General features: G+C 38.3%; 1 protein-coding gene across 15 annotated transcripts in view; it reads left to right on the top strand.

Annotated features, from left to right (window-relative positions):
* Positions 1–12,811, top strand: part of VPS8 (VPS8 subunit of CORVET complex) — a 252,516-nt gene that overhangs the window by 189,773 nt on the left and 49,932 nt on the right. For all 15 annotated transcript variants that reach the window (XM_045037181.1, XM_045037182.1, XM_011286041.3 and 12 more), the window contains 3 exons: positions 1,378–1,458; positions 3,284–3,453; positions 5,504–5,669. In XM_045037181.1, the coding sequence (XP_044893116.1) occupies positions 1,378–1,458; positions 3,284–3,453; positions 5,504–5,669 (417 nt within the window). The remainder of the gene's footprint in view (positions 1–1,377; positions 1,459–3,283; positions 3,454–5,503; positions 5,670–12,811) is intronic.

The raw sequence follows: 12,811 nt of genomic DNA, 5'->3' as shown, positions 1-12,811 counted from the left end.
AAGGAGTGTAATGATATGGTACATATAAAAAGTACGGAGTATTGTGCTTGGCATGTGCTACCCACTTAAATAAATAGCTATATTCATCATTACTGTATGGTTGGGCTCCCCTGTTTGGCATGGGAGAATCATTTATGTCAGACATAATCCCATATTAGAGTAAAGTAATAGATTTGACATACTCATTTATTAGCAATGTTTTAATTATAATTCTGGGCCTAGCCAAAGGTGCGGTAAAATGATCACTCAAATAGGCCGATGGAGATAAAAGTTGCATAATACAACTTAGCGGTAGAGCAATTTGGCAGTATATATCGATACCCATAAAAACCCTCTTTGAATCTGTAATTCCCTTTCTAGAAATCTCTAAAGAAAGAATGAGAGATTTAGACTAAAATTTACAGCCACCAGCATTTGACAATTGTGAGTGGGAGTTAGGAAGGGGGAGGCAAACTTACATGTCCAGCAGTAGAGAAGGGTTGAATGACAAGTGATATTTTTACATGATTCCTATTCTGTAGCTGTTATGAAATATTTGATATGGGAAACTTCTCACAATATACTGTTATAAAAGTATGTAAAATGCTCAAATTTTGTACACTAAGAAATACATCTCTCCCTCTTGCCCTTTGTGTCCTTTCCCAGAAACAAGACTGGAAAAATGTGCATCAAAATATCAACAGTGTTTATCTCTGTGTGGCTGGATTTCAGTTTTTTGTGTCTATTTTTTGAATTGTTTTTATACATTTCAGTTTTTTTTCCAGATTGTACCTACTAAACATGTTACTTGGCATACCTCATAGGAAAAGCAGTGAAGGGGAGATTGGGTGTCTGAGTACGTGTTGTTGATCAGTAGTGACTTTATTGAAAAAAGCTTTAAAAAACTGAAAGTTGCCCCTTGGATCCAAAAATTAATCTCCTAAACTGAAACGATTTAGTTGGTGGGAGCCAGGAGGGGGCCAGGTGTGGGTCATAGAAGGGGTTGTTGGACAGATTCTGGCATTCAGGTGGATGTTGGTTTTAATGTAGCAGATAAATAAGAGCTCAAAGAGGCATGGGTGATGTTTAATATAAAGAAGGAGAGGAAGCTTCTTGCAGAAACAAAACCAGGGCGAACTTTAATTACACTTGCAAAAAGATTATTAGGTAAGGGGCTCATATCACTTAAATTTTATTTTATCTTTTTTTTTTTCAAAATATTTATGATGGACAGAGGGAGACTGATACACATTTCTAGTGGAAGGTTCATGAAAGAATAAATATTTTGTGACTGTAGAAAAGTACTTGAGTGTTTGGCTCTTTCTGATAACTTATATATTAAAGTGATTTTAAAATATCAAGAACAAAATTACACGTTTGCAACTTTTTTCTAATTAGGATCCAGTTTACGGAAAAGGAAAACTTGGAGAAATCCAGGGACTCATTCTGGGAATGTTGGATACCTTTAACTATGAACAAGTAAGCTTTCTATTTCTGAGGCTGCCCTAAGGTAAAAAGAAGCTATTTCTTTTTTCTTTGCACCCATACTTTTTCTTTAAAAATTCCTATTTAATGGAAGTTTGGTAGATTGAAGTGTATGTTTTTAAAAGCTTATAAATCTCTTGGCCTTAATTAATATGTGTATACACACACAGAGATATTGTAGAATGTGGAAATGTATCAAATTTGGACTCATTTTATTCATTGGGAATGGAACAGTTCTTTTTTTCTAAGTGAAAAGTGTGAGAAATATTCTGGAAAATAATTGAATGGAAGAATGTAACCATGAAAAGGAAGAGTCAGCATGAGTATAGAAATTGCAAAATAAAATTAAATGAATTTTCTTTCAAACGTTCTGAAGCAGATGATTGCCACTAACCAAAAGTGGTCGTTAGTCTTTGTTTAACTCAAAACTGCCTATAGCATTGATTCTCAGTAGGAGCCACCATGGTATACAGATTTTTTCTTAGTATACTTCAAAGTGACTCATGAACCCATCTAAGAAAAGCACCATTTAGGTATGGCAGATACAGTATCACCTTCTTTAATAATCTGAGAGAAAAAAAGAAAAATTGGGGTGACAGAGCTTTTCTTAGGGTGATGAAGAACTACAGTTTTGCCAAGCATAGCCCAGTGAAACAGATACCCCTGCAGGCATGCACTCCGTGTTGGCAGAAGGGAAGCTGAGAACAAGGCAGAAAACGTTTGCAAACTTTGGAAGAGCAGGAAAAGATAGGGCTGATTGGAAAGAATTACAGTGGTAAGACTGTTAGACCTAAAAATTCTCCATTACAGGTAAAATTAAAGGACTAGGCTTATAGCAAGGAGGATGGGCAGTAGGTCTACCCCTTTGGGACTGACAGAAAAGAGCCCAGCTGCACATCTGAATGATAGATATGAATGTTGAGAATTAGAGTACGTAAGCAACATAAGCACACAAAGTATTAAAATGACTTAATGTGATAGCTATGAAAATGTCTTTATGTGACTTACTGACAGATGTCACAGTCTTAAGTAGATTCAAATGACTTGTAAGTGCTAATCAGGAAAATGTGATCTTTCTGCCCAAGGGAGATGAAAACTGAGGAACGGCCATTAGCTTTTTCAGTGAAAGGTTATTTGAAATATTGCCATGGATGCAGTTTCTATTAAAAAAAAATCGGAGTTTTTGGTGTTTGTTGTAACACTTTGAGCCATTCAGAGGGAACTTATTAGAAAAACGTAATTAAAAAATAGGTTTGTATTTATCTAGTCATTCGAAAGCCATCAGTGCTGAGTTAAGCCACAGAATGGCCGAGCACACATTTCTCAGTAGAAACTAACGATAGCCTTTTAATAAATATTTTGAGACTCTAGATGTATGCCCTTGTCATTTCTTGCACATTAAAGTTAACCACTTAAATTTGGGAGTATTTGGGGTTTGTTTTTATTAATGTTATGCCTTCATAGTATATTCTTTTTTTTTTTTAAACATTTATTTATTTTTGAGACAGAGAGAGACAGAGCATGAACGGGGGAGGGTCAGAGAGAGAGGGAGACACAGAACCCGAAACAGGCTCCAGGCTCTGAGCTGTCAGCATGGAGCCCGACGCGGGGCTCGAACTCACAGACCGCGAGATCATGACCTGAGCCGAAGTCGGCCGCTTAACTGACTGAGCCACCCAGGTGCCCCAGATAGTATATTCTAACTTCAGTTGTTTGTGGTAAAAAACCAAACAAGTGTCTCTCCTCATTCACCTCCTGCCATCTCTTTCACTTAAAGAACCATTTTTGTGTGTTTGGTTTCTGTTTTGGTCTTTCCTAGACTCTGCTGGAAACAACTACTAGCCTTCTAAACCAAGATCTCCATTGGTCATTGTGTAACCTGAGAGCTTCAGTCACCAGAGGACTGAATCCCAAGCAGGATTACTGCTCTATATGTTTGCAGCAGTACAAGAGACGCCAAGAAATGGCAGATGAAATCATTGTCTTTAGGTAATCAAGGAAAGGAAATGTTACACATACAGCGTGCGACATGTATGGTATTACCAGGCAGGTATACATGTGGATACACAGCTCTAGTCAGTCTTTCTAGCAGTGAACAAAACAGGGCAAAGTTCCGCCCTCATAGACCTTACATTCTGCTTAGGGTTTGGGAGAATATATGGGGTAAAGGCAATAAAAGATGGACTCTGGAACCATGCTTTTTGAGTTCCTATCCTGTTTCTGCCACTTGCTAGCTGTGAGACTTTGAACATGTTATTTAATCTCTTTACATCTTAGTTTCCTTATCTGTAAATTGGGATAATAATGGTACCTTTTTCTTAGCTTATTGCGAATATTAAATGAGATAAATTACATAAGACACTTGTAATCGTGTTGACATAGCAAGAGCTATATAAGTGTTATAACTTCTATTAGTACAGACACAGGAAGATTAGCAGATTTGGTAGTTGGAAGGGGAAGAAGCTCTCATCACACAAGAAGCCCACAAAAGAGTGTTTGGTGGGGGAAGACATTTTATACAGAGAAGTCTTGGAAGGCATCACTGTTAAGGTGACTTAATAACAATTTAAAAATTAATAAAAATGTAATAATTATCATGAATAAAATAAAATATGGTGTAAAGGAATGTTGGGAGCTACTCATTTCTAAAGAGTAACTAGGGAAAGTCTCACTAGTTTAGTGACATTTGAGTAGAGACCTAAGGGAAGTGGCCGTGCAGTATCAGGGGGGTCCCCAGGCAGAGGATCAGCAAGGGCAGACACCTTGAGGCTAGAGCTTGGTCACATACTTGGAGAGTAATGAGTGAGTAGGCTTGTGCTGGCGAAGCAGAGAAGGAAAGGGAAGATGATAACAGTTGACTTCAGAAGAACAGAGGCCAAATTATATAGCAACTGGGTCATTATAAAGGGTTAAACTTTTACTCTGAGATGAGAAGCCATTGGATGGTTTTGAGGATAGGTTTGACATCTGGCCTGTGTCTTAAGGATCTCTTTGCTATGTTGAGAATGGACTACAGAAGTTCAAGGGTGAAAGCAGGGAAACCATTTAGGTTATTGCAGTAATCCAAGTGAGAGATGGCCCAAGGTGGTAGTAATGAAGTAAGAAGTGGTAGGATTCTGGACGTATTTTAAAGGTAGAGCTGGTAAGATTTGTTTATAGATTGCATGTGAGGTGTGAAAGAAAGAGAATAGTGAAGGATGATGCCAAACTTTCTGGCCTGAGAAACTGGAAGAATGGAGTTGTTGAGGTGGGAAAGGTTGGATGAGAGCAATGCGGTTGGGGTAGAGCAGAATGAAATCAAGAATTTGGTTTGACACATGTTAGAGTTAAGATGCCTGTAAGATATCCCATCCACACATAGGTGGCATTTTAAAGCTGTGGACCTGGAGTAATCACTGAAAGAGCAAGCGTAGCTCTAGAAGAAAAAAAGTAGAGAAAGACTATAAAGACTATAGAAAAGAATTGACTTCTGAGGTAGTCCAACATTTCAGGCGGGAGAGTTGAGGAGCAATCAGTAAAGATGACAGAGAATTATACTCAACACTCACTTTAGGGAGGCTCACTTAGCAATCAGCAGGGAGTTTCTTCTTAGGAATAGTGTAAGAATTACTGCAGCCCTGACAGTTTTGTATTAATCAAATCACAACTGTTGCCTTGGATTTGATAAGGCAGACCACTCATGTTGTTACCAAGCTACTTAAATCATTAGGGCTTTCCCCAATTGCATTTTTTCATACTTGCTAAAAACATTTCATAGTTTGAGAAATGAACAGAAGTTCAAGCCATCTCCCACGTGGTTTGTAGTCAAGAGAATTGTGATTCTGTTCCTGCTCCCAATGTAGGTGTGCAAATACGTGAGTCTGGGTTTTAAAAAAGAGAGGACGGCAACAAGTAAATTTCCTTTCTTCTTAACTATACAACAGTCAGTGTATTACAACTTACCGGAAGTCTTTGCCACTTATAAATACACTCTAGCATAGCTTATGTTTGGAGATTTTATGTTAAGGAAAAGTGCAAATTGGTTGCCTTTATTTTGCAGCTGTGGCCATTTGTATCACTCATTCTGTCTGCAAAACAAAGAGTGCACCATAGAAACTGAGGGGCGGACAAGATGGACATGCTACAAATGCAGCTCAAGTAACAAAGTAGGGAAATTAAGTGAAAATTCATCTGAAATTAAAAAGGGGAAGACAGCCCCGTCACAGGTAAGACTTGTTTTCACGGCAAGATGGAGATAGTCTTTTCTTACCAGGGTCTTTAGGGCCTGGCCTCGTTTTTCTTGTAGACCTCAGCGACTTTACCTCGTTGGTATCTAGTGCATGACGCCTTCTGTTCAGTTCTATTTAGTATTTGAAGAACTTCTCCTCCTTGCCCTACGCTGAAAATAGGGATTTAAGACATTTTAAAGGCAGAAGACATTTTCTTCTCTGAAAAAGTTTAAGATCTACTTGAAGGTGGGGGGTGGGGGGGGGATGTACATACATGAGCCTCCTTAAGCCTTTGACAAAGTAAGAAGTCAGCAAGTACTGATGGCTACCTGTGTGCTCGAGAGCAGAGCTGTCCCTCTTCAGTGGGACCAGTGGACAAGCTAAGTGCACATGTGCTCTGTGCGTGGCTCTCTCAGCTGGGTAACTTTCTTCAAAGAACTTGATGCAGTAGTGTTCATTTGAGAATTTGTCATTGCCTTTGGAGTTCGACTCATGGACTAGGTACAACTTTTGTTCATTTGACAGCCTTTCTTTTTTCCTTCTTAAGCAGGCAGTGGTGCATTTGAACTCTGCTGCTTAATAACTTTTGGGAGAACAGAACTTGACAACACGAGGGGCCCAGTGTGGAGGAGGAGCCGCTGCTAGGACCAGCACTTGATCATTATTCTATCCTCAATTTATTTCCTCTTCGGAGTGAGAAGAGGTGTCACGGTTGCCATTTCTTGCTCCTTCCTCTGTGCCCCCACCTTGTAGTTGACCTTAACATCACTTAGTGAAAAGTGGAACCTGTTGATCTTCTGTCCTTGTTCTGTCAGCTTTCAGTGCTGCATCAGAGGTAGACCCAGAAAAAAACTTTGACCTAGTTTCTCCCAGATAACAGTTCAGAATTTTTATACTCTGGTGATAGACGTTCATTTATATTCATCAAGTATGTACAAAACAGCCTGCCAGGCACTGTGCTAAATACTGGGGGTATAGTAGTAGACACGAATTTGTCTCAGGGAGTACACAACCAATGAAGTTACAAACAGACTTTGAATAAGTATTCTCAAGTTCTTTCTGGCACCAAATGCGTGGTATCTTTTCCAACACCAGGTCTGACACTAATTCTGTCAGTACTCTGCACACCAGCTGGGTGTCCAGTGATTCAATTCTGACACTGACTATCAGGAGTTAGCCTCAGATTCCACAGGTTCAAGGGCTCATTCACCTGAGCCTACCCTTACTTCAAACATCAGTTGTAAATGGAATGTCCAGTTACCTACCCTTCTGTCTGACTTGGCAGAGTCAGAGGTTCCCGTGATCAATCCCCCTGCAGTTTGACAATGCACCAGGAGCAACTCCTGGAACTTTATATTTGCCTGTTTAGAAGAGGATCCAACTCAGGAACAGACATGGGAAAAAATGAGCAGGGCAAGGTATGGAGGGAGAAGGGTGCTTCCTTGTCCTCTCCCAGCACACTACCCTCCCAGTACCTCAGTGTGTTCACCAACTCAGAAGCTCCTTGAACCTGGCTGCTTCAGGGCTTCTGTGGCAGTCTCATTATGCAACCATGATTGATTAAATCATTGGCCATTGGTGATTATACTCCATCTCTAGCCCTTCTCCCCTCCCTAGAAGTTGGGGATGAAGGGCAAGCAGGGGAGGGTAGAGCCTCTAAGCATGACCTGATCTTTGTAATGACCAGCCCCCAACTTGAAGCAATCTAGGCATCTACAGCTACCAGTCATCTCATTAGTATACAAAAGGCACTCTTATCACTCAGGAGATTCCAAGAGTTTAAGGAGCTATGTACCAGAAACCAGGGACAAAGACCAAATATTTATCTTTTTATTGTGCCACAAGTACTTGGAGATGAACTATGCTGTAAGAGCAGGCAATGAGTGGACTTAGTCGGCATGAAAAATCATGGAAGGCTTCCTGGAAGTGCCATGTTAGCTTCCCCTGAAGGAAAAGAGACATAAGCTAGACAAGTTTAGGTGCAATGGTGGGTAGAAAGAGGGATACTCTAGACTGAGGGAACCATATATATAGAACAGACATAACCTCTCTGCTGTGAAGCTAGACATTGAGCATGACTGGATCAAGAATATGAGAAAATGAGTGGTATGAGGTGAGGCTGCTGTAGTAAACAGGGACCATATTAATTACTTTGATGTTTGTGCTAAAGAAAGTGTATTAAGGGGTTTTAAGGAAGGAATAATATCTGATCAGAATAGCATTTTTTTTTCAGAGCGATATTTTTAGAGCACTCTAACTGCAGTGTAGAAAATGAAAGGGAAGTAAGAACAGATGTAGGGAGACCCAAGAACACTGAAGTAATTTGGAGGAAAGAAGTGGTAACTTATACTAGAATGATAGACGTTGGGATGGAGAAACTAGTACCTATTTGAGATGTGTTTGAGATGCGCAGAGACATCAGAACAGTTAACATGGTCCTTGCTTACCTCACCAGCTGCATCTCAGACCACTCTCTTTCACCCTGTCATCCAGTCACGTTCAACTTGCAGTTCCATGTTCTTTTCTGGTTTATAGCAGAGATGCTATATTTGAGGGATAGAATTATCAGGAGTTGGTGATAAAACTGTTGGATGGAGCAGGTAAGACAGAGGGAGGAGTCAAAATTAGTACCCAGATTTCTTACTTGAACAACCGGTGGATGATGGTACCATTTACTGAGGTAGAAAGCAATAAACAAAGAACGTACTTGGGAATAAGAGAAGTCATTGTTGAATTTAGAGACTTTGGCAGGACATTACAGGTAAAGATGTTCAGTATGGTTTCCAGATTGAAAATTTCATTAACTAGTCATCTAAAATGCTTCCTTGTTTGCATTTAGGGAAGGAAAGACAGATCTTACGATTTCCACCCTGTTTCCAAGCTGCATCCAAATGCAGATGAGGGAACCTTTTTTATGCAAATACCTAAGTCACATCTTGGGGCACTTCAGTTTTTTTCCTCTTTCAGTTTTATCCTGCTCAGAAACCAACTTGTGATTGTATGCATATAACTGCTTGGATATTACCAACTAATGTCTTTCTTTCTAGATAGTCCTCAGCTAAAATAGACCATTTTTTCCTTTTTTAAAAAATAGTTATGTTTTATGCTGTTATTACGTATTTTAATGCATAATTTACAAGTAGTAAATTTACCTTTTGTGAGTTTTGACAGCCACCTTTTTTTTATCTTTAGCTATTTTTTTGTATTTTTTTTAATATATGAAATTTATTGTCAAATTGGTTTCCATACAACACCCAGTGCTCACCCCAAAAGATGCCCTCTTCAATGCCCATCACCTACCCTCCCCTCCCTCCCACCCCACATCAACCCTCAGTTTGTTCTCAGTTTTTAAGAGTCTCTTATGCTTTGGCTCTCTCCCACTCTAACCTCTTTTTTTTTTTTTTTCCTTCCCCTCCCCCATGGGTTTCTGTTAAGTTTCTCAGGATCCACATAAGAGTGAACACATATGGTATCTGTCTTTCTCTGTATGGCTTATTTCACTTAGCATCACACTCTCCAGTTCCATCCACGTTGCTACAAAGGGCCATATTTCATTCTTTCCCATTGCCATGTAGTACTCCATTGTGTATATAAACCACAATTTCTTTATCCATTCATCAGTTGATGGACATTTAGGCTTTTTCCACAATTTGGCTATTGTTGAGAGTGTTGACAGCCACCTTTACAATCAAGATACAGAGCAGTGTTATAACCGACTCTCAAAAGTCCCCCATATATCTTTGTAGTCAGTCTTTCCCCCTACTCTCTATCCCTGGCAACCACTGATGCACTTTGAGTTAATTTTTACTAGGGTACAAGATAGGATTGAAGTTCATTCTTTTGCATTGAATTGACTTGGTATCTTAGTCAAAAATCAGTTGACTATGTATGTGCAGGTCTGTTTTTTGACTTTCTCTTCTTCCATTGACCTATTTATCCTTTCTCCAATATGGTAGTTTTATAGTAAATCTATCAGGTATTATGAGTCCTCCAAGTTTGTTGTTCTTACTAACATTTGGCTGTTCTAATCCCTTTGCTTTTCCATATAAATTTTAAAATCAGCTTGTCAATTTCTACAAAAAAAGTCATGCTGGAATTTTATTGGGATTGTGTTGGATCTGTTGATCGATCAATTTGGGGAGAGTTGATAGCTTAACAATATTGAGTCTTCCAATCCATTAACATGGTATATCTATCAATTTATTTCAATCTTCTTTGACTTATTTCACCAATGCTTTATAGTTTTGGGCATGTAAATCTTGCATGTTTTGTTTCTAAGATTTATTTCTAAGTATGTAGTTTCTTTTGATATATATTTTACAGTTTTATATTTCAATTTTCTAATTGTTCATTGCTAGGATACAGAAATACAACTTCTTTTCATATATTGATCTTGTGTCCAGTGACCAGTGACCTTACAAAGCTTACTTGTTAGTACTAATATTTTTCTTATAGCTTCTTTGGTATTTCCTACATAGATAATCAGATCATATGCAAATGAAGACTTTTATTTCTTTGTTTCCAATCTTATGCTTTTTATTTCTTTTCCTTTCCTTATTACATTGGCCTCCAGTACAATGTTGAATAGGAATGATAAGAATAGACCTGTTTGCCTTGTTACTGATCTTAGGGGGAAAGTGTTCAATTTTTGATCATTAAGTTTAATGTTAACCACAGACATTTAGTGTGTAACCTTTATATCATGTTTTAGGAAGTTATTTTTTATTCCATGTTTTGCTGAGAAATTTTTCCTAAATAGGTGTCGAATCCTGAAGCCATTTATAGTACATTGGTTGCCTTGTACCAGCGTCCCCACACCTCATACGGTGAAGAAAGATAGTAATCTATTTCATTGACTTTCCTCCTGCCTTCTCTCAGAACATCTAGAAAAGGTAAATTATCTTGAAGTTGTACCTACATGTCAAAGGCAGCTTTACTTCTGAGGCTGTATGAGGCAATCCCATTCTGGAAGGGAAGAGAGATGACTCAATTTTTTCATTGTTCAGGAAACTCCAGTAAGATTACTAGTCAGATCCTCTTGAAAATCTTTCGTTGGGGCTCCTGGGTGGCTCAGTTAGTTAAGCATCTGACTCTTGGTTTTGGCTCAGGTCATGATCTCATGGTTTTGTGAGTTTGAGCCCCATATCAGGCTCTGCTGATGGTGCAGGGCCTACTTGGGATTCTGTCTCTCTCTCTGCTCCTCCCCCACTCCCGTTGTCTGTCTCTCTGAAAATAAATAAACTTCAAAAAAAATTTTTTTAAATCTTTGATACTTGCTAATAATGAAGCAATGATTCTCAAATCATATGAAGCAGTAGTTCTAGAGTAAGAACTCTTTGGGACTTCTTAAATTTTCTTCTAGCTGTCTGTGTTACTAGGATACTGTAAAAAGATCTAGTGGATTGGTAACACAAGAAGGAAAGAGAAAATTAAATTTATCAAATATATGCTGAAGATGTGTTTATGCTAGTTTCCACAATTTTATGAGAGTGATATATTCCCTATTTTATAGGAACTGGATGTAGCTCAGAGAAGGGAGGCCAATATTTGAACTCAAGGTTTTATAGAACCGTTATCACCCCCAATTTTCCTACCTCCAGCCTGTTCCTATTTTTAGCATTCTGACTTGATTGAAACCTGGGAAAGCTGATTTTTAAAATACATCCATACCATACTGGCTGTGCTAATTAAGATTTCTTACCACATGTGAGCCATTCCATTTTTAATTATAAGAAAATTTTAAATGAAAATACTAATTCTGTCTATGATGGTTTTTATTAAATTGCATTTTATGAAAGTTGTACTTCGTGCACTTTGTGCTCTCGATTTCCTTTGAAAAATGTCAACCCTGGTCATTAAGTTCCTAGCCAGTGCAGGGAGGATCACAGAGGTGAGGGCCCAGTGACTCCAAAATCAGGTTGAGATTGCCAGTTTCCACGTGTCGCTCTCTACTCCCAGTAGATACTGAATGCATTTGAACCTTCTCGCTGCCTCTATGATCCTTCAGTCAAATCCCTTTTTGTTTCATTCTTTTCCAAGACCTAGGATAATTTTTTCCATGGTCATTTTCTAACTCTGGCTCAACAAGATGGAACAGTTACCCTGAGAACTGTATTTTTGGTGGAGAAGGCCTGTCTTCTTCTGCTCCTTACCTCATGTCTTTTTTGCACAACTGGTCAGTATATATAAGCAATAACTCTGACAGATTGGTTGCCTCCAAACGGGTCGGCACAGACATGAGGGGAGTTATTCCCCCAGGAAGCCTGCTCTCCTATGGAATAACTACTTTTACTCTTTACAAGCCAGAAAAATGACTCCATCTTTTCTTCCTTATCTCCATCATTGCCTCAGGTTTACAAAGCTTAGTCTGAAGTGTTGAGGTCCACAAATAAACCTTGTAAGTCTCTCTGATTCGCCGTTTTGTTTTCTGTGTGTATTACCCACAGATGACATACATTGGAGAATTAATTTCAACTGAAGTACTTATCATTCTAGTATATTTTCTCAACAAATGGTATTGCTATATAATATAATAGTTTTCTTGGGTTATTAAATTTTCTTTTCCTATTCCTTTATCAAATTTATAGTAGCAGAAAACCATCTTCATTGGCACTGATGAGCAATAGAAGAAATTAACTTGGTATTCATTTTTAAAATAATTGTTGATCAACAGACAACATGCTGCAAATTCAAAGAAACATAATTGAAGATTTACTAGATTGTATGCTTAGAATTCTTGAGAGCTGGTAGTAAGCTAACACATTTTACGTGCCAGCAACATTTAAAGACTTACCAGAAAGTTTTATAATGTATTGCTTGATAACTTTTCAGAGTTGGATAAATCATCTCTTACTGATAGAGAGGCAGGTACATTAGTCAAATATCAGAGGTGGGTTTTTTTGTTTATTTTTTTTTTATAAGAGGTAAATACATGAGAAGAAGACTCGAAATAAACCTATAACTGCCTATTTATTCTTTAATCATCAGAACAGAAAAGAATTAAATGAAATAAGCTGATACTTTTCTTGGTACTTGGGGTTGGTTTTATATTTTGATTTGTAGAGTTGTCTAAGAAAATGTTTTGTCTTTTGGGGTAAATTTATAAATAATGTCAGAGGAGAGTATTTACAACTTCAAAG

This window comes from Felis catus, chromosome C2 (assembly GCF_018350175.1).
Source record: "Felis catus isolate Fca126 chromosome C2, F.catus_Fca126_mat1.0, whole genome shotgun sequence".
Taxonomy (NCBI): Eukaryota; Metazoa; Chordata; class Mammalia; order Carnivora; family Felidae; genus Felis; species Felis catus.
This window is presented reverse-complemented; position numbering and strand designations above follow the sequence as displayed.